General features: G+C 39.0%; 1 protein-coding gene across 14 annotated transcripts; it reads right to left on the bottom strand.

Moving 5' to 3' along the window:
• Nucleotides 1–284: 284 nt before the first annotated feature.
• On the bottom strand, nt 285–12,740 carry LOC143414581 (uncharacterized). 14 transcript variants are annotated; one of them, XM_076879265.1, is made up of 15 exons: nt 11,864–12,736; nt 11,138–11,216; nt 10,755–10,832; nt 9,948–9,992; nt 8,692–8,736; nt 7,852–7,896; nt 6,979–7,056; nt 6,172–6,216; nt 5,298–5,375; nt 4,491–4,535; nt 3,618–3,695; nt 2,811–2,855; nt 1,776–1,905; nt 1,482–1,576; nt 285–1,279 (listed from the first exon to the last, which is right to left on the bottom strand). In XM_076879265.1, exons 1-15 carry the CDS (start codon nt 11,986–11,988, stop codon nt 1,268–1,270), a joined length of 1,023 nt encoding a protein of 340 aa, XP_076735380.1. In that variant the 5' UTR covers nt 11,989–12,736; the 3' UTR covers nt 285–1,267. The 14 variants fall into 14 exon arrangements, with proteins under 14 accessions (XP_076735380.1, XP_076735381.1, XP_076735382.1 ...); XM_076879266.1 differs by having other exon boundaries at nt 6,172–6,217; nt 7,013–7,056; nt 11,864–12,732; XM_076879267.1 differs by having other exon boundaries at nt 9,948–9,993; nt 10,789–10,832; nt 11,864–12,732.
• Between the last annotated feature and the right edge of the window lie 10,367 nt (nt 12,741–23,107).

Here is a 23,107-nt window from a genome sequence, read left to right as displayed (position 1 = left end):
ATGTGTGTTCTAAGGTGCATTTAAAACCCAGGAGGGCATGGAGCTACCTGCCAGAGAGCAGCAGTATATTTTAGTATTGTAGACACATCCCTTGTGAAGATTCTGTTTGATGTTTGGTAAGCTTCCTGCCCTTTGTATGGCTTCACTGTGTTGTGCATGGTGAACCAATACAGGAATTGAACCATATATTGGGTGTGGGGGAGATTACCATTTTATGACTAAGGATGTTGTTAGAAACAGTTAGAAGTCACGCACACAGAGAGACACACATTCTCACACACACACACACACACACACACACACACACACACACACACACACACACACACACACACACACATACGTGTTTTCGTGATATATCAGTACGTATGACAAAAATGTGACAAATGGGAACGTGCCTTTCCGAAGGTCCTAGAGGCATGGGAATCTCAAAAAAATTTGACCCATGCTTCCAGGAACACACCCATCTGTTGAGATTTTGGCTAGGGCTAAATTTTGGTCAAACCTGAATTTAATGCTACTTGTGAGGACACTGTCAGGTTTATGTGACTTATGAGTACCATAAGGTCACACACAGATATTTCATGTTTAGGTGAATTGTGAAGCCCATGGAAACACATAATTTTCAAGTATACAGGACTTATAAGGACCAGGTAACGGTAGGTTCTGCATTTTTAGCTTGGCTCCTTTTGAGATTACAATATAATAGACATGGATGCACAATAGTAATGCTCACCAGTTGGGTAACTTCTGACAGAAATATCAGACATTTATGTGTTAATAAAACAGTAAATCTGAGCTGTGTAAAGACTTTAAAAAAAAAAAAAGACATGGGTCAAATGTGGTCAGTCTACTTTTTAAGTCTTGATACTGTAATGCATTAATTCATTTTGTAGTGAATGTTCATGTGAATAAAAACGTGGAACATTATCTGCCTTTTTTATCATTTAATTGCAAAAAGCACCCAGCATAAACCACAGATTTATGAGTAAGAACAATGAATTACAGAAAACTGCAATACTGACATAACTGTGGAAGTAACAAAGTATCTCTCTTGCTTGTTTCTTTTTTTCTTGCATCTTTCTTTTAATGCTATGATCCTGTTGTGGCTGTAGTACCTTATGACAACCCAGTCTCTGTCTTTCAGAGCTGCCGGCTCTGCTTGGAGGCAGCAGTCACATTCCTTTTTACCTGGTACTTTGCAGCTTTTTATGAAGTGAAACGTGCCGCTCAGCAACCTTCACTTCATCATTTGTCCACTTGCTTCTCACCGTCCCAGCTGTCATAAATGGAAACAAAAGAAAATATCTTAATGTGAATGCAAGAAAAGATAGAAAATATTCTAGTTTATAATGTGAATACAAAATGTTCTTAAACCTTGCTTTCTACTGGAGCACTTTAAAGGAGCAATAAGCACAATTCATCATACTTAGGTTGAAGGAATTAAAAATGACTATGTGAAGAACTAGAGGTGTAATTACATCTGGAGTACAGCATGAAGTCACAATCCCTCTCTCTGTGTTGATCTCCAGCCATAGACTTTGGTTTGGTTCACAGGCAGTGCAAAACAGCACACCTAGCAGTGAAAAGATATTGCTTATTGCTCCTTTAAGGATGCTTGGAATGAACCATTTGAAGTGCTGTGTTCTGCTGGGAATCAAATAAGATGAAATGATTTATGATAAAAGCTCTGAATAGTGTCATGTCTGAAAACAAACTTGTTCTTTGATCACAAGTATATTAACCTAAAACATTTTGTATTTGGGTGCCTTTACCCCTTCTTGGTGAAGTGTTGCTAATGTTTTTGTTGTTCAGGGTGATTGAGGCAGAGGTGCCCTTCATGTTGTCCAGGGCAGCTGAGTAAAGCGTGTGGCTTGGAACCCCCAGAATACTTGGTCCTTGAGCCTTTGAAAAGTAACAGTGAAATATGAGAATCAATGCATGCAATAGGTCTGTTTGCTTTTTTCTCTGCATTGTAGGCAAAGTCAGCGTTGGGCTCAAGCGATCGTGGCTCAAGAGTTGTAATCAGAAGGTTGCCGGTTCGAGCCCCAGCTCCGACAGTCTCGGTCGTTGTGTCCTTGGGAAAGACACTTCACCTGTTGCCTACTGGTGGTGGTCAGAGGGCCCGGTGGCGCCAGTGTCTGGCAGCCTCGCCTCTGTCAGTGCGCCCCAGGGTGGCTGTGGCTACAATGTAGCTGCCATCACCAGTGTGTGAATGTCTGTGTGAATGGGTGGATGACTGGATGTGTAAAGCGCTTTGGGGTCCTTAGGGACTAGTAAAGCGCTATATAAATATAGGATATTTACCATTTGATATGAATATTTTACATGTGAACATAATCTACTAATAATACTCATAACAGTGTGATTGTTTGAAATCAGATAGAGTGTTATTATCTTCATGACAAACATCCCTGCTGTTCAGTTTCAATGTAACACAAACTAGAGTTGTTGGTTCTACCAATTGAGAAAGGCTAAAAAAAAAACAAATTCATGTCCTTCACAGCTTAAAACAATCTGAGGACAATGTAACACAGAAATATCAAATTTAGTAGGAATAAAGATCAAGCTGATGCTTTAAAGGGAAAGTTAGGACTAACAAATGATATGCCAATTTCTTTCTCCTAAGATGTTCACAAACAAGTAATGCTAATGTTGAATATGGGAAACTTTCAATCAAACTGATTATTTTAATATAATCAAAGGGCACTTAATTTATGCACTAGGCCCAACTGACACATATACTTGATGCCAAATACAAAAAAATAATGTGTAACCTGTTGGAAGAATGAAGTGGGTGTGTCACTCACCAATTGGTCTGAAGGAGGTTGAGACAGGACCTCGGCACCTGGTGTCTGCAACAAAAGACAACAATATAACGTCAGAAACATTCTCTAGTATAAATCCCGACTATTTAATTAACTACAGATCATATTTGTATCAGTGAATATTATTACAGAAGGATCTGACTTCCTTATACCAGATTCTATAGAAACTTAACACTGTACGGTTCTGCTACCCAACGATATGAGGACAGTGTAACACACACTAGAGTTGTTGGTCCTACCACATGAGGAAGGCAACTGAAACACACTCCTGTCCTTCACAGCTTAAAACAATATGAGGACAGTGTAACACACACACTACAATCACTGGTCCTACCATATGAGGACTTCTACTTAAACACACTCCTGTCCTTCACAGCTTAAAACAATATGAGGACATGACGACTGAACACATGTAGAGTTCACATTCCTGACTTCTAACTTCTCCTGCTGTTGTCAATAAAAGCTCTAAACCCAACACTGATGTACAGCCATCTATTTCCCCAGAAATTAAATCATGTAAACTGATCAGCGGGAGCTTATTTTGACAAAAACATGTGTAAAACGACAAAAATATCAAATTTTGTCAGAATAAAGATCAAGCTGATGCTTTAAGGGAAAGTTTGGACTAACAAATGGTATAGACAATTACTTTATCCTAATGCTAATGTTGGTTTTGGTTAACTTCGACTAAAACTGATTGTTTTAGTACAATTAAAGTGCATTTCATTTATGCACTAGGCCCAACTGACACATATACTTGATGCCAAATACAAAAAAATAATGTGTAACCTGTTGGAAGAATGAAGTGGGTGTGTCACTCACCAATTGGTCTGAAGGAGGTTGAGGCAGGACCTCGGCACCTGGTGTCTGCAACAAAAGACAACAATATAACGTCAGAAACATTCTCTAGTATAAATCCCGACTATTTAATTAACTACAGATCATATTTGTATCAGTGAATATTATTACAGAAGGATCTGACTTCCTTATACCAGATTCTATAGAAACTTAACACTGTACGGTTCTGCTACCCAACGATATGAGGACAGTGTAACACACACTAGAGTTGTTGGTCCTACCACATGAGGAAGGCAACTGAAACACACTCCTGTCCTTCACAGCTTAAAACAATATGAGGACAGTGTAACACACACACTACAATCACTGGTCCTACCATATGAGGACTTCTACTTAAACACACTCCTGTCCTTCACAGCTTAAAACAATATGAGGACATGACGACTGAACACATGTAGAGTTCACATTCCTGACTTCTAACTTCTCCTGCTGTTGTCAATAAAAGCTCTAAACCCAACACTGATGTACAGCCATCTATTTCCCCAGAAATTAAATCATGTAAACTGATCAGCGGGAGCTTATTTTGACAAAAACATGTGTAAAACGACAAAAATATCAAATTTTGTCAGAATAAAGATCAAGCTGATGCTTTAAGGGAAAGTTTGGACTAACAAATGGTATAGACAATTACTTTATCCTAATGCTAATGTTGGTTTTGGTTAACTTCGACTAAAACTGATTGTTTTAGTACAATTAAAGTGCATTTCATTTATGCACTAGGCCCAACTGACACATATACTTGATGCCAAATACAAAAAAATAATGTGTAACCTGTTGGAAGAATGAAGTGGGTGTGTCACTCACCAATTGGTCTGAAGGAGGTTGAGGCAGGACCTCGGCACCTGGTGTCTGCAACAAAAGACAACAATATAACGTCAGAAACATTCTCTAGTATAAATCCCGACTATTTAATTAACTACAGATCATATTTGTATCAGTGAATATTATTACAGAAGGATCTGACTTCCTTATACCAGATTCTATAGAAACTTAACACTGTACGGTTCTGCTACCCAACGATATGAGGACAGTGTAACACACACTAGAGTTGTTGGTCCTACCACATGAGGAAGGCAACTGAAACACACTCCTGTCCTTCACAGCTTAAAACAATATGAGGACAGTGTAACACACACACTACAATCACTGGTCCTACCATATGAGGACTTCTACTTAAACACACTCCTGTCCTTCACAGCTTAAAACAATATGAGGACATGACGACTGAACACATGTAGAGTTCACATTCCTGACTTCTAACTTCTCCTGCTGTTGTCAATAAAAGCTCTAAACCCAACACTGATGTACAGCCATCTATTTCCCCAGAAATTAAATCATGTAAACTGATCAGCGGGAGCTTATTTTGACAAAAACATGTGTAAAACGACAAAAATATCAAATTTTGTCAGAATAAAGATCAAGCTGATGCTTTAAGGGAAAGTTTGGACTAACAAATGGTATAGACAATTACTTTATCCTAATGCTAATGTTGGTTTCGGTTAACTTCGACTAAAACTGATTGTTTTAGTACAATTAAAGTGCATTTCATTTATGCACTAGGCCCAACTGACACATATACTTGATGCCAAATACAAAAAAATAATGTGTAACCTGTTGGAAGAATGAAGTGGGTGTGTCACTCATCAATTGGTCTGAAGGAGGTTGAGACAGGACCTCGGCACCTGGTGTCTGCAACAAAAGACAACAATATAACGTCAGAAACATTCTCTAGTATAAATCCCGACTATTTAATTAACTACAGATCATATTTGTATCAGTGAATATTATTACAGAAGGATCTGACTTCCTTATACCAGATTCTATAGAAACTTAACACTGTACGGTTCTGCTACCCAACGATATGAGGACAGTGTAACACACACTAGAGTTGTTGGTCCTACCACATGAGGAAGGCAACTGAAACACACTCCTGTCCTTCACAGCTTAAAACAATATGAGGACAGTGTAACACACACACTACAATCACTGGTCCTACCATATGAGGACTTCTACTTAAACACACTCCTGTCCTTCACAGCTTAAAACAATATGAGGACATGACGACTGAACACATGTAGAGTTCACATTCCTGACTTCTAACTTCTCCTGCTGTTGTCAATAAAAGCTCTAAACCCAACACTGATGTACAGCCATCTATTTCCCCAGAAATTAAATCATGTAAACTGATCAGCGGGAGCTTATTTTGACAAAAACATGTGTAAAACGACAAAAATATCAAATTTTGTCAGAATAAAGATCAAGCTGATGCTTTAAGGGAAAGTTTGGACTAACAAATGGTATAGACAATTACTTTATCCTAATGCTAATGTTGGTTTCGGTTAACTTCGACTAAAACTGATTGTTTTAGTACAATTAAAGTGCATTTCATTTATGCACTAGGCCCAACTGACACATATACTTGATGCCAAATACAAAAAAAAAAATGTGTAACCTGTTGGAAGAATGAAGTGGGTGTGTCACTCACCAATTGGTCTGAAGGAGGTTGAGGCAGGACCTCGGCACCTGGTGTCTGCAACAAAAGACAACAATATAACGTCAGAAACATTCTCTAGTATAAATCCCGACTATTTAATTAACTACAGATCATATTTGTATCAGTGAATATTATTACAGAAGGATCTGACTTCCTTATACCAGATTCTATAGAAACTTAACACTGTACGGTTCTGCTACCCAACGATATGAGGACAGTGTAACACACACTAGAGTTGTTGGTCCTACCACATGAGGAAGGCAACTGAAACACACTCCTGTCCTTCACAGCTTAAAACAATATGAGGACAGTGTAACACACACACTACAATCACTGGTCCTACCATATGAGGACTTCTACTTAAACACACTCCTGTCCTTCACAGCTTAAAACAATATGAGGACATGACGACTGAACACATGTAGAGTTCACATTCCTGACTTCTAACTTCTCCTGCTGTTGTCAATAAAAGCTCTAAACCCAACACTGATGTACAGCCATCTATTTCCCCAGAAATTAAATCATGTAAACTGATCAGCGGGAGCTTATTTTGACAAAAACATGTGTAAAACGACAAAAATATCAAATTTTGTCAGAATAAAGATCAAGCTGATGCTTTAAGGGAAAGTTTGGACTAACAAATGGTATAGACAATTACTTTATCCTAATGCTAATGTTGGTTTTGGTTAACTTCGACTAAAACTGATTGTTTTAGTACAATTAAAGTGCATTTCATTTATGCACTAGGCCCAACTGACACATATACTTGATGCCAAATACAAAAAAATAATGTGTAACCTGTTGGAAGAATGAAGTGGGTGTGTCACTCATCAATTGGTCTGAAGGAGGTTGAGACAGGACCTCGGCACCTGGTGTCTGCAACAAAAGACAACAATATAACGTCAGAAACATTCTCTAGTATAAATCCCGACTATTTAATTAACTACAGATCATATTTGTATCAGTGAATATTATTACAGAAGGATCTGACTTCCTTATACCAGATTCTATAGAAACTTAACACTGTACGGTTCTGCTACCCAACGATATGAGGACAGTGTAACACACACTAGAGTTGTTGGTCCTACCACATGAGGAAGGCAACTGAAACACACTCCTGTCCTTCACAGCTTAAAACAATATGAGGACAGTGTAACACACACACTACAATCACTGGTCCTACCATATGAGGACTTCTACTTAAACACACTCCTGTCCTTCACAGCTTAAAACAATATGAGGACATGACGACTGAACACGTGTAGAGTTCACATTCCTGACTTCTAACTTCTCCTGCTGTTGTCAATAAAAGCTCTAAACCCAACACTGATGTACAGCCATCTATTTCCCCAGAAATTAAATCATGTAAACTGATCAGCGGGAGCTTATTTTGACAAAAACATGTGCAAAACGACAAAAATATCAAATTTTGTCAGAATAAAGATCAAGCTGATGCTTTAAGGGAAAGTTTGGACTAACAAATGGTATAGACAATTACTTTATCCTAATGCTAATGTTGGTTTCGGTTAACTTCGACTAAAACTGATTGTTTTAGTACAATTAAAGTGCATTTCATTTATGCACTAGGCCCAACTGACACATATACTTGATGCCAAATACAAAAAAAAAATGTGTAACCTGTTGGAAGAATGAAGTGGGTGTGTCACTCACCAATTGGTCTGAAGGAGGTTGAGACAGGACCTCGGCACCTGGTGTCTGCAACAAAAGACAACAATATAACGTCAGAAACATTCTCTAGTATAAATCCCGACTATTTAATTAACTACAGATCATATTTGTATCAGTGAATATTATTACAGAAGGATCTGACTTCCTTATACCAGATTCTATAGAAACTTAACACTGTACGGTTCTGCTACCCAACGATATGAGGACAGTGTAACACACACTAGAGTTGTTGGTCCTACCACATGAGGAAGGCAACTGAAACACACTCCTGTCCTTCACAGCTTAAAACAATATGAGGACAGTGTAACACACACACTACAATCACTGGTCCTACCATATGAGGACTTCTACTTAAACACACTCCTGTCCTTCACAGCTTAAAACAATATGAGGACATGACGACTGAACACGTGTAGAGTTCACATTCCTGACTTCTAACTTCTCCTGCTGTTGTCAATAAAAGCTCTAAACCCAACACTGATGTACAGCCATCTATTTCCCCAGAAATTAAATCATGTAAACTGATCAGCGGGAGCTTATTTTGACAAAAACATGTGTAAAACGACAAAAATATCAAATTTTGTCAGAATAAAGATCAAGCTGATGCTTTAAGGGAAAGTTTGGACTAACAAATGGTATAGACAATTACTTTATCCTAATGCTAATGTTGGTTTTGGTTAACTTCGACTAAAACTGATTGTTTTAGTACAATTAAAGTGCATTTCATTTATGCACTAGGCCCAACTGACACATATACTTGATGCCAAATACAAAAAAATAATGTGTAACCTGTTGGAAGAATGAAGTGGGTGTGTCACTCACCAATTGGTCTGAAGGAGGTTGAGACAGGACCTCGGCACTTGGTGTCTGCAACAAAAGACAACAATATAACGTCAGAAACATTCTCTAGTATAAATCCCGACTATTTAACCCTCGTTTTACCCTAGCGAAAAAAGGGACCCGCTTGGGTAACTTTGGATTTTTGATTCTCAATATATCAGTCATTTTAAAGACTAGTTGCATGAAACTTGGCCAGGATGTGTGTTTTAGGATTATTTTTGAAATTCAATGATCCCCTCTATGGTGTGGTGTATAGTAAAGAAGATTCACATATGTACTACCTCCTTTTACCCTTGTATCCGTTTGGGCCCCATTGACTCCCATTATAATCACATATTTTCGATATACTGTAATCCTGACATGCGATAATGCCTTTCTCGTGAATACCTAATGGATCTAAGCCTCAGCCTTCAAAATAAAGGAAAAATAGGTTTTGGATCAAATGAGCACAATATTAGGTACAGCACCACCATAGACATTTTCAGTGCTTTTGAATGGAGGACATGGTTATCTTACTATGCAAAATACATGACAATAAAACAGCTGACCACCATAAAATAGTCTTGATGTAGTGGAACTGATATAAGAGAGTGGTGTGAATGTGATTGAGAATATATATATATATATATACTGTGTGTGTCGGTCACAAACAAAACGGCCCGTGGAGCCGCCTCCTTGAAGTGAACAACGGGAGCCTGCTCCGTTTTTTTCTCCTTTCTCTGAACCTCTGTCAGTGTTATTTTGCTTCACTTTGCACATGAGCCTTGTTTTTGCCCTCAGCAGAGAGGGGAGGGGTGCAAAAGCAGCCACGTGTTTGTTGAGCAGAGGGGGGAGGGGTGCAAAAGCAGCCACGTGTTTGCAGAGCAGAGGGGGAGGGGTGCAAAAACAGCCACCTGTTTGCTGAGCAGAGGGGGGGAGGGGCAGTCGTTACTCTCCCAGTGGCATCTCAACAGAGCCGGAGGGAGAGAGAGAGATCGTTTTGGATTCAAGTGCACACTTGAAGTCTGTGAGAATAGTTTGCAGCCTTGTCTTACTAGTAATTTCTGCACAGACGCCACTAAATGCACAGACTCGCGCACACACAACACGAAGCGCACGGTCAATTTAGGGGAGCTTGGAAGCTGTGCTCATCGTGCAAACAGCGCGTTATTATCGTAACGGCTGCAAAAGTTAGGATATGTCCTGTCTGCAACATCCATCTTCACCTGTTGGAAGAATGAAGTGGGTGTGTCACTCACCAATTGGTCTGAAGGAGGTTGAGACAGGACCTCGGCACCTGGTGTCTGCAACAAAAGACAACAATATAACGTCAGAAACATTCTCTAGTATAAATCCCGACTATTTAATTAACTACAGATCATATTTGTACCAGTGAATATTATTACAGAAGGATCTGACTTCCTTATACCAGATTCTATAGAAACTTAACACTGTACGGTTCTGCTACCCAACGATATGAGGACAGTGTAACACACACTAGAGTTGTTGGTCCTACCACATGAGGAAGGCAACTGAAACACACTCCTGTCCTTCACAGCTTAAAACAATATGAGGACAGTGTAACACACACACTACAATCACTGGTCCTACCATATGAGGACTTCTACTTAAACACACTCCTGTCCTTCACAGCTTAAAACAATATGAGGACATGACGACTGAACACATGTAGAGTTCACATTCCTGACTTCTAACTTCTCCTGCTGTTGTCAATAAAAGCTCTAAACCCAACACTGATGTACAGCCATCTATTTCCCCAGAAATTAAATCATGTAAACTGATCAGCGGGAGCTTATTTTGACAAAAACATGTGTAAAACGACAAAAATATCAAATTTTGTCAGAATAAAGATCAAGCTGATGCTTTAAGGGAAAGTTTGGACTAACAAATGATATAGACAATTACTTTATCCTAATGCTAATGTTGGTTTTGGTTAACTTCGACTAAAACTGATTGTTTTAGTACAATTAAAGTGCATTTCATTTATGCACTAGGCCCAACTGACACATATACTTGATGCCAAATACAAAAAAATAATGTGTAACCTGTTGGAAGAATGAAGTGGGTGTGTCACTCATCAATTGGTCTGAAGGAGGTTGAGACAGGACCTCGGCACCTGGTGTCTGCAACAAAAGACAACAATATAACGTCAGAAACATTCTCTAGTATAAATCCCGACTATTTAATTAACTACAGATCATATTTGTATCAGTGAATATTATTACAGAAGGATCTGACTTCCTTATACCAGATTCTATAGAAACTTAACACTGTACGGTTCTGCTACCCAACGATATGAGGACAGTGTAACACACACTAGAGTTGTTGGTCCTACCACATGAGGAAGGCAACTGAAACACACTCCTGTCCTTCACAGCTTAAAACAATATGAGGACAGTGTAACACACACTACAATCACTGGTCCTACCATATGAGGACTTCTACTTTCCTGTTGGAGGTTGAGACACGACAGAGGGACAGCAGGGTAGTAGCTTGCACAAATGATTCTATTGACACAACAGGGAAGTGAGATTAATGAACTGAACGCAACAGACTCTTTCAAAATAAAACAGGAAACATGGCATGAAAATACAAACGTGGTAATATACAGCCCTAACATAAACTCCTTAAAACGATATTAATAACGTTAAGCCAAACTCAACTAACCCGCCATTAAACATAAGAAACTCAAAAACCTTAGAATAACATCAGAAACGCTGGGCCAGAGAACCAGACCGTGAGCAAATAACTATAATATTATTGATTTGTGCTGAATAAGAAAACATTAATATTATCATTTAAATCCCCCCAAGCATATCTTGTGTTGAAAAAAAAAAAAGTGTGTTGCAGTTAGCTACACTGAGCTTAGACTGACTGTCTCTGCAGTTGAAGATGCAGAGCACATGCAAGGCCGCAGGTCCCTTTAACTCCGGTGGGAATTTAAAAACAGTTAAATTTAACTTCTAATATCTATTGTTAAAGATAAATCTTAAGTAATTTTTTAGCATTTATCATCATTCACCACTTTCAATTTGTTCAAATCGGTTGTGTATTGTTTTAATTCCGTTTAACTAACCTTAATTAGCTTGTTAAACATACAACTTTACCTCGCGGAGCTTGCGTCGACGCATGGATATCAAAGGTAAATACATACCTCAAGATAAATCTCTCCTGAGTGCTGAAGGTCCCGGATGTGCCGTTCATGCAGAGCTCCGGCGAGTTTGTATCTTGCCGTGACCAGCAGCTCTTTGGTTGACGCTTTCGAACAATCAGATGCATCTTTACTCACTTTTTGACCAATCAGAGACGTCGTTCTATGCTCCACTGACGAAATGCTGCATCCTCTCACCAGCCACCGGTCTCTCCTCGTCCATTTAACAACAAAAACACAGCAACACGTGCTGGATTTGAGGTAGGAACACTTGAGAACTGTCACAATGTTTTGCAAACTGCTGTTACAGTTAATTTCGTTCCGTTAATTTGTTTGGTTCCTATTCTGAAGTAACACTTAATACACATGGGGTTAGCTTGCTGGTCTAGTTTAAGTTAGCATGGGCATGCTGTTCACTGATAGAGTAAGGCTAAAATTGTCCTGATATTGTCAGTGTGTTATCATAAACATGCAGCACCCCTAGACCCCCAAGTTAAAATACAGATAATAGATAAGCAATTTAAGAAAATAAGTATAATGTGTATAATAAATGATTTTACTGTCACTTTCCTGGGTCTGTTGACCCAGCGTTTTAAGTTTTAGTTTGTTTAGATGTCGATGTTTATTTATAAGTTCTTTAGGTTTGCTAAGTTCATTTGTTTATTAGATTACCCTTGTGATGTCTGTTTTATTGGGAAAGTCTTTGTCCTATATGCAGTGAGTCTAGTTTTGTTTCCCCTTGTCCCAGCTGTTCCTCATCCCCTCATTATCTCTCTGTGTACTTGCAGTGGCTTGCAAAAGTATTCGTCCCTCTTTTCCACATTTTGTCACATTACTGCCACAAACACAAATTGTCATGGTCCTGGGTCGGTGACCCAGCGCTTTTAGTTTATTATTATGATGATGATGATGATGAGTTCTATGTGTTATATTTGGTCTGCCTCTGAGTCTGCGTCTGTGTCTCTGTCTATGCTGTCACCCCGTCTGTTTGTGAATCTGTCTGTTTAGTTCTGTGTCTTGTTTGGTTCCCCGTGTCTGAGTTTCCTGTTTTATTGTGAAGGTCTCTGTCTGATGTGAGTGTGTTCAGTTTACGTTTCCCCTGTCCCGTCAGCTCTGATTCCTCCCAGCCGTGTTGCCCTCCTGTCTCTCATCCCCTGATTACTGGTGTGTGTATTTAAGCCCTGTGTGTTCTCCTGCCTGTTACTCGGTGTCCTGCTCGGTGGCTGCCGCGCATCCCTTTGTCGTATGCACCCAGGTCTGTTATTTTAGTTTTTCCCAGTTTATGTGTCTTCAGTTATTTGTCATGCCCCACTGCTTGTTTGCCACTACACCTTGTAAATAAACTTCACTAGCATTTTCATCCACTGCTTGCATCTTGGGTCCTCCTTCCTCCACACCACACGGCTCGCCTTCCCAGCCGTGACACAAATCAATTTTAATGGAATCCAATTGCAGCAAAAGGTGGTTCTACAAAGTATTGACTCAGGGGGCTGAATAATTGCGCACACCCCACTTTTCAGTTATTTATTTGTAAAAAATGTTTGGAATCATGTATGATTTTTGTTCCACTTCTCACGTGTACACCACTTTGTATTGGTCTTTCACGTGGAATTCCAATAAAATTGATTCATGTTTGTGGCTGTAATGTGCCAAAATGTGGGAAAGTTAAAGGGGGCCGAATACTTTTGCAAGCCACTGTAAGTCCTGTCCTCATTTGTTCAGTGTCAGGTCATCTGTTGTCTTTGGTGCCACGTTTCCATGTTCCAGGTATCTTTGTATCCATGTCAGGTTTCATGGTTTGTTTGTTTTTTTTAATAAAAAATATTTTCCCCAGGTTAGGCTATTGTTTAGCTTCACCTCTGCCTTTTGTTTTGTAATCTTTTAATTTAATTTTATTTTATTTATATAGCGCCAAATCACAACAACAATCGCCTGAAGGCGCTTTATATTGTACAGTAGATCGCACAATAATAGATACAGAGAAAAACCCAACAATCATAGGACCACCTATGAGCAAGCGCTTTGGCGACAGTGGGAAGGAAAAACTCCCTTTTAACAGGAAGAAACCTCCAGCAGAACCAGGCTCAGGGAGCGGCGGGCATCTGCTGTGACCAGTTGGGGTGAGAAAAGGAAGACAGGACAAAGACATGCTGTGGATTAATAACAAGTATGATTCAGTGCAGAGAGGTCTATTAACACACAGTGAGTGAGAAAGGTGACTGGAAAGGAAAAAACTCAGTGCTTCATGGGAATCCCCCGGCTGCCTACGTCTATTGCAGCACAACTAAGGGAGGATCCAGGGTCACCTGATCCAGCCCTAACTATATGCTTTAGCAAAAAGGAAAGTTTGAAGCCTAATCTTAAAAGTAGAGATTAATAAACGGCTTGCTTTCTGTTAATATTCAAATTTTCTTTCACGTTCCTTTGTGTCAGCATTTTGGGTCCACTCCTCAAATTCATACATATGTCTAACCGTTTTTCCCCACTCGGCGACACACCCGTCGGGGGTCAAACTCTGGTAATTGGCAATTCTGTTCTCAGACATGTGAAGCTAGAGACACCGGAAACCATAGTCAATTGTCTTCCAGGGGCCAGAGCAGGCGACATTGAAGGAAATTTAAAACTGCTGGCTAAGGGTAAACGTAAATTCAGTAAAATCATAATTCACGTCGGCAGTAATGACACCCGGTTACGCCAATCGGAGGTCACTAAAATCAATATTGAATCGGTGTGTAACTTTGCCAAAACAATGTGGGACTCTGTAGTTTTCTCTGGTCCCCTCCCCAATCAGACCAGGAGTGACATGTTTAGCCGCATGTTCTCCTTAAATTGCTGGCTGTCTGAGTGGTGTCCCAGAAACGATGTGGGCTTCATAGATAATTGGCAAACCTTCTGGAGGAAACCTGGTCTTATAAGGAGAGACGGCAGCTCTCATTTCTAGAAATATGGACAAATTAATTAAACCCCCCCATAATATGACTATCCAGAGTTGGGACCAGGAAGCAGAGTTGCAGTCTTACACGCCTCTCTGCAGCTTCTCTCCTCCTGCTACCCCCCCAAAAACCCATCTCCATAGAGACTGTGTCAGCTTCCAAAAAGACAAAAAACAAACTAAAAACCAGCAACAAACAACTTAAACATAAACAATTACAAAGAAAGAACAATACAGTATCCACATCCTAACTAAAGAGTAAAACAGTGAAATGTGGATTATTAAATATTAGGTCTCTCTCCTCCAAGTCTCTGTTAGTACATGACTTAATAATTGATCAACAAATCGATTTACTCTGCCTTACAGAAACCTGGTTTTAGCAGGATGATTATGTTAGTTTAAATGAATCAACACCCCCGAGTCATTCTAACTACCAGAAACCTCGAAGCACAGGCCGAGGGGGCGGTGTGGCAGCAATTTTTCACACCAGCCTATTAATTAATGAAAGACCAAGACAGACTTTTAATTCATTTGAAAGCCTGATGCTTAGCATTGTCCACCCCAGCTGAAAAATTTTAGAAACCAGTCTTATTTGTTATCATCTAATTGTCCACCTGGGCCTTACACAGAGTTTCTCTCTGATTTCTCAGACTTTTTATCTGATTTAGTGCTCAGCTCAGATAAAATAATTATTGTGGGTGATTTTAACATCCATGTAGATGCTAAGAATGACAGCCTCAACATGGCATTTAATCTGTTATTAGACTCAATTGGCTTCTCTCAACATGTAAAAGAACCCACCCACCACTTTAATCACACTCTAGATCTTGTTTTTAACATATGGCATAGAAACTGAACATTTAACAGTGTTTCCTGAAAACCCTCTCCTGTCTGATCATTTCCTGATAACATTTACATTTACAATAATTGATTACACAGCAGTGGAGAGTAGACTTTATCACAGATGTCTTTCTGAAAGCGCTGTAACTATGTTTAAAAATGTAATCCACCCACTGTTATCATCTTCAATGACCTGTACCAACACAGAGCAGAGCAGCTATCTGAACGCTACCCCAACAGAGGTCAATTATCTTGTTAATAATAATTTTACCTCCTCACTACATATGACTCTGGATACTGTAGCTCCTGTGAAAACTAAGGTCTCTAATCAGAAGTACCTGACTCCGTGGTATAATTCTGAAACACGTACCCTAAAGCAGATGACTCGTAAGCTGGAGAGGAAATGGCGTGTCAAAAATTTAGAGGATCATCATAATTGGAGAAATATTTTGCTGATTTATAAGAAAGCCCCCCGCAAAGCCAGAACATCTTACTATTTGTCACTGATTGAAGACAATAAGAACAACCCCAGGTTTCTCTTCAGCACTGTAGCCAGGCTGACAAACAGTCAGAGCTCTTTTGAGCCAACCATCGTTAACTAGTAATGACTTCATGAACTTCTTCACAAATAAAATTCTTATCATTAGAGAAAAAAATTACCAATAATCATCCCACAGATGTAACATTATCTACAGCTACTTTTAGTACCGTTGATGTTAAGTTAGACTCTTTTTCTCCAATTGATCTTTCTGAGTTAACTTCTATAATTACTTCCTCCAATCCTCCGTGTCTTTTAGACCCCATTCCTACAAAACTGCTCAAAGAAGTCCTGCCATTAATTAATGCTTCAATCTTAAATATGATCAACCTATCTCTAATAATCGGCTATGTACCACAGGCCTTCAAGCTGGCTGTAGTTAAACCTTTATTCAAAAAGCCATCTCTAGACCCAGCAGTCTTAGCTAATTATAGGCCAATCTCCAACCTTCCTTTCATATCAAAAATCCTTGAAAGAGTAGTTGTCAAACAGCTAACAGATCATCTGCAGAGGAATGGCTTATTTGAAGAGTTTCAGTCAGGTTTCAGAGTTCATCACAGCACAGAAACCGCTTTAGCGAAGGTTACAAATGATCTTCTTATGGCCTCTGACAGTGGACTCATCTCTGTGCTTGTCCTGCTAGGCCTTAGTGCAGCGTTCGATACTGTTGACCATAATATCCTATTAGAGCGATTAGAGCATGCTGTAGGTATTACAAGTACTGCACTCCAGTGGTTTGTATCATATCTATCTAATAGACTACAATTTGTTCATGTAAATGGAGAGTCCTCTTCACCCACTAAGGTCAATTATGGAGTTCCACAGGGTTCAGTGCTAGGACCAATTCTGTTTACATTATACATGCTTCCCTTAGGCAGTATCATTAGAAGACACAGCATACATTTTCACTGCTATGCAGATGACACCCAGCTCTATCTGTCCATGAAGCCAGATAACACACACCAATTAGTTAAAGTGCAGGAATGTCTTAAAGACATAAAGACCTAGATGGCCGCTAACTTTCTGCTTCTTAATTCAGATCAAACTGAGGTTATTGTACTCGGCCCTGAAAATCTTAGAAATATGGTATCTAACCAGATTCTTACTCTGGATGGCATTACCTTGGCCTCCAGTTATACTGTGAGGAACCTTGGAGTCATTTTTGACCAAGACATGTCCTTCAATGCACATATTAAACAAATATGTAAGACTGCTTTCTTTCATTTGTGCAACATCTCTAAAGTTAGAAATATCCTGTCTCTTAGTGACGCTGAAAAACTAGTTCATGCATTTGTTACTTCCAGGCTGGACTACTGTAATTCATTATTATCAGAATGTCCTAAAAACTCCCTGAAAAGCCTTCAGCTAATCCAAAATGCTGCAGCAAGAGTACTGACAGGGACTAGAAAGAGAGCAGATTTCTCCTGTTTTGGCTTCCCTTCATTGGCTTCCTGTTAAATCCAGAATTAAATTCAAAATTCTACTCCTCACATACAAGGTCTTAAATAATCAGGCCCCATCTTATCTTAATGACCTTGTAGTACCATATCACCCTATTAGAGCACTTCGCTCTCACACTGCAGGCTTACTTGTTGTTCCTAGAGTATTTAAAAGTAGAATGGGAGGCAGAGCCTTCAGTTTTCAGGCCCCTTTTCTGTGGAACCAGCTTCCAGTTTGGATTCGGGAGACAGACACTATCTCTACTTTCAAGATTAGGCTTAAAACGTTCCTTTTAGCTGAAGCATATAGTTAGGGCTGGACCAGGTGACCCTGAATCCTCCCTTAGTTATGCTGCAATAGACGTAGGCAGCCGGGGATTCCCATGATGCATTGAGTTTTTCCTTTCCAGTCACCTTTCTCACTCAGTATGTGTTAATAGACCTCTCTGCATTGAATCATATCTGTTATTAACCTCTGTCTCTCTTCCACAGCATGTCTTTCATCCTGTTTTCCTTCTCTCACCCCAACCAGTCGCAACAGATGGCCGCCCCTCCCTGAGCCTGGTTCTGCCAGAGGTTTCTTCCTGTTAAAAGGGAGTTTTTCCTTCCCACTGTCGCCAAAGCGCTTGCTCATAGGTGGTCATATGATTGTTGGGTTTTTCTCTGTATCTATGAAGTGCCTTGAGGCGACTTTTTTTGTGATTTGGTGCTATATAAATAAAATTGAATTGAAATTGAATTGTACTTCTGTGACATTTACAGTTGCTTAGTTAATTAAGTGACTTAATTACTCACTTTTATTTACTAATTGAATTACTAAATGAAGCTGGAATTGTGCATTCTGCAGTTTTTAATAGTGTGTTATTAGTTTTTAAAGAAACAATATGCATTTTATACTATATTGTAAAAAGTATAAGGTAAGTTGAATTTAAAATATAATTAATAAAGTGTTGACTTTTTTCATCAATTCTTGTAGATACACAGAGTCGAGACTGAGCCTGATGATCATACTGAATCAGATGACAGCGGCAGGAATCTCCAAGTTCAACTGCAGATTGCAGATGCAATTATATTAATGTAGATTAATATAAACTCTTCAAGGGTCAAAATCTGCCCACACATCATTCTGCATAGTGAAGGTCAGACAATTTGTGCATTGATCTTGAGAAGTAAGACTCATTAATTAATAGTAATATAATTAGACAAATGTTGAAACTTTATATTTCGATACATTTTGTCAACAACAAAAGAAACCAAGCTGTGCAGGTACTGATAACTGAATCTAAAGACCTTCATTTTTGTCAAGATTTGCCTGATTTAACTGTTGTTACCCTTGCTTATAGCTCACCTTAATATGTATAAAAATGTGAAAAGTTTTTGATGTGTGTTAGAATGATTGTTTAATTGGCAAGGTTTGAACGAACAATTTTCAGAAGCCTCAAAATTCATCTGTTACTATTCCACGAATGATTGAAATAAAGTTCACCTCCATTTCAACATTGAATACGACTTTGGACATAAGAACTAAAAGGTGCTGTCCACGCATGTGTCCGCTAAGCCCCAGAAGGGTATAACCTGGGTCAAATGTGTTATTGTGTCTGACACACCTACAATATGAGGACTCGCAGAGTGACGTCACTGAAAGTGTGTTTAAAGTGTGTTAAGTTCCAAAACTGGCCAGTAGGCGGCGAAACTGAAAGTGAGCAAAAACGCTAAACACACTTAAACACACTTTTTCATAAAATTGTGATGTTTCAGGACTTTCGAGATTTTTGGTTTGGGAGCATGTTGGGAGCCTCTAGAACACTTTAGAAGGCTCAGAAAAATGAGGACCTCAAAAATGTCCTCATTTTTCTGAGCGTCCTCATTTTGTGAGTGTGTTATCATAAAATTGTCCTAAGATGTCATGAAAACAAGTACACACACACACACACACACACACACACACACACACTTGGTTCTTGACCAAGGACTTCCCTTGTTCATCTTGTTTTTGTCGTTAACGAGAAATTTCCCTTATATTGAACTGGCATGTTGCCCCTTAAGAAAACAAGACAGAGCTGTGCCACAGTTACTGTGCCACAGTTACTCATTCAGGTTTACACAGCCATATTATGGATCAACGATTTGAAAGAAAATGTTAGGTTTTTATTTTGTTTTCCTCCTGCGGTGCACTGTCTGCTCTGGATATGTGGATGGGCCTGCGCTTTCCCACAGACTTTTCCCCATTGCACCCAAATTAGGCAGAAACTTTCCATCCCCTTAAACGCCAATGCAACCATCAAAAAGAGGAATGCTCGGAAACAGAGGCGAAAGCTCCAGGAATCACAATCTTCAGGCTAAAGATTCAGGCCTCACCAATTGCCATTTACAGTGTTACAGGCCTGGGAAGCTGGGCAAGAGTGGAAAAATGAAAGGACTTAGGAGTGACGGAATATTTTGTAGAATGTCTGGCCAGACAACCAGTGGGTGGTGAAATATAGCAGCTACCCTGCTATATTATAAGTTACAACAGCCACCAGGCAGCTTTACATTTTAACAAATGGGCTTTTTGGATCTCTGAACAAAGGAGTGACACCCACAAAGAAGGATATGGGAAAGGTTTTGTCCCGAGATGACATATTGACATAAAAGTATCTCTACCTGAAGAGTCATTCTTATTGAAATAATCAAGATCTGTCACTGTTACCAAAGACCCATTCTGTAAATAATGAACATGAAGTGTAGCGGCACTGTTTTCCTTTTAAAGGTAGTTAATGACTAATTTGAAATGTATATAGGATTAGAAGATCTGTTTTTCCTTGTAATTTGGATATAACACATTAAACCCCAAGGCACAAAATCTCACTAAACATAATGTTTTCCTTCACATATATTAGCACGCTATAGTTATCACTTGCCAAAGATATAGATATATACATGAAAATTTGATGTTTTTTAAGGTTTTTTTTAAATCTATCTATCTATCTATCTATCTATCTATCTATCTATCTATCTATCTATCTATCTATCTATCTATCTATCTATCTATCTATCTATCTATCTATCTATCTATCTATCTATCTATCTATCTATCTATCTATCTATCTATCTAGCTAGCTAAGGTTCGGTGAGAGTTGCATTTGATAGGGAAACATGTACTGATGTAAAGCAAAAGGCCTAGGCTGGAATCAAACCTGATTGGAGGAGATGGACTCACTGTATAAACTCTCTGATTTTATTCTGTTTTTTGTTAGTTCTTATACAGTAATATACAGTAGATATAATATAACAAAGACTGGTGATTAGTGTTTGTGTTAGTCATCAGAAGTATATCTCTGTAATCAGCTTTGCTAAAGTTATTGCAATGAAATGCAAACAGTAGATACAAAGAGAAAGGTGCATGTAGCTCAATTTCTTTTTACCATCTACCTTTTTAAAGCTGGGCCAGGAATGTAACCCAGGCCTCCTTCAAATACTGATTTATTTAAAACACCACAGAGCACTGCATATCTTTCACAGTAAGACAGTAAGCTCTCAGGTCTTAAACAGAGTCTAATGGTCACAATTGCTCTGGCTTTTCAATAAGTATGATAAATATGCTTTTGGAAATTGAGAAACACAGAATCCATTGTAAGTGGGAGCAAAATGGTTCTCTGCAGCCAGGGTAGGACAAAACAAATGCAGTGAAAAATGGATGCAGCTTCCAACTTAAATGTCAGGAGTAGGGATTAGCAAAAGCCCAAAATACAGCATAGTCAGTACAAAATGACAGAATGGATGGCTTGTAAATCTTTCCCTCACATATTACACGTATCTAACTACATCCTTTTTCCTCTTCTAAAAATTAGGGATGTAAAAGGGTAAAGCTGCTAGGCACCAATATCTGTACATATAAAGTCTACAAAGTTATACATTTATTTCCATCTCACTGAGTGAAGTGTTAAATATTTAAACCCCAAGGAAAAAATAACTTAGCATTTGGTGGAGAAACTCTCGCTAAATTCTTTAGATTTCTTGGCTGACTCTTGTCAACATCTGCTCCCTCCACAGATTTTCTAAACAACCGAGGTCTAGAAACTGGCTATGCTACGCCAAGACCTTAATGTGCTTTTTCTTTAGCATGATATGTTTTGGGTCACTGTCATCCTGGAAGACTTTTCCACGACCCATCTTCAGTTCTGAATTTTACGGTAAATGGCCACGTCTAACTGGCCATTAGCCTGTGGGTCATCTTGCTGCGAGTTTCTACAATTCTCCTGTCTTAAATGCTCTTATGTGTATTAATAGTACATTAGTAGTAGGTCATGGTACAGAACAGATTAGCCTTGTATCCCTGTAACTACATTGCTTCACTAACCCTACCTATATAATCCCTGTTAACGTCATTAGTGGTGTGGGGGTCAGTGCTCAAATTGATTAGTAGATAATGTGCAATGCTTTTGTGAGCTTGTACACATCATATAAAATATAGAAAAAGAAATTGTACACTTGTTCAGTGCTCAAAATTTCCCACTCAGAGTTTTAGTGTAAAAGATAACAAAAAGCAAAACAAAAAAAATCTATAAAGCCTTATTAACAAAAGTAATATAAATGTTAGTTTTTAGTTTACATTAGGAATTTGCAGTTTCCCAAATGCATTTTTACATTGCGTTTTTAATACTTTTAGTACATAGTACCATGACTTCACAGATGAAAGAAGAGGAAAATAATAATTGCTGAAATAAGCACAAAGCTTATGTAATAGCGAGCACGTCAGGCCAGAACTTGGACAGCATTTAATGGCAGCATGAGGGAATAGCTTGATCTGTTTAAATGTTAAATGATCCTTCACTGTTTTAGCTGTTAACCAAAAAGTACAAGAACCTCATAGGTCATGGCACAGGTTGTCAGTGTGACTTCTAAAATATGCACTTGACTTTAATGCATCACCATTTCCGTTGTTTGTACAATTCCCCATTTGCCTCCGTTCAGCAGCCCTTTCATTAAAATTCCTCAGATTTTTTTGACGTGATCTAAACTTGGGAGCGTTTGTTGAGGCAAATAGGAACCCACTCATATGGCTTACATAAGGAGGGTATAGCAGGCCTGATTTTTTAAATGGGGTGCACCACTCTCACCACTTAAAGCTGTTTTATTTCCATATGCGCACTTCATCTCTATATCACATACATCTGTGCATAGAAATTCACTTTGAAGGACTTGCAGGTGGGAAAAAGACAACAGGGTTGATTGTATCATGGCGCCAGAAGGAGGGGCATCAGTGGCAGCTTCATGCTCCGTGTCCATGAAGAGGAAAATAAGTAAGGCTGAGCCACAGACCTGGAGAGGCTCTTAAATCTGTCTCCTCTCACAGCTGTAGAGCTCAATTGATGATTTATAACCAGCTCTGGCAGATGATGAGTGCGCTGGTCATGTTGAAATAATATTCACCGTATTTATTGCTCCCTTTCTACCGTCTGCTAACTACTGCAGGGTGATATGAGTGACATACATTAAAGTTTTAGTTCACCTAAATC

The sequence above is a fragment of the Maylandia zebra genome, linkage group LG22 (assembly GCF_041146795.1).
Source record: "Maylandia zebra isolate NMK-2024a linkage group LG22, Mzebra_GT3a, whole genome shotgun sequence".
In the NCBI taxonomy this organism is placed as follows: domain Eukaryota; kingdom Metazoa; phylum Chordata; class Actinopteri; order Cichliformes; family Cichlidae; genus Maylandia; species Maylandia zebra.
The sequence above is the reverse complement of the archived record's forward strand: the minus strand, read 5'-3'. Positions and strand labels throughout refer to the sequence as shown.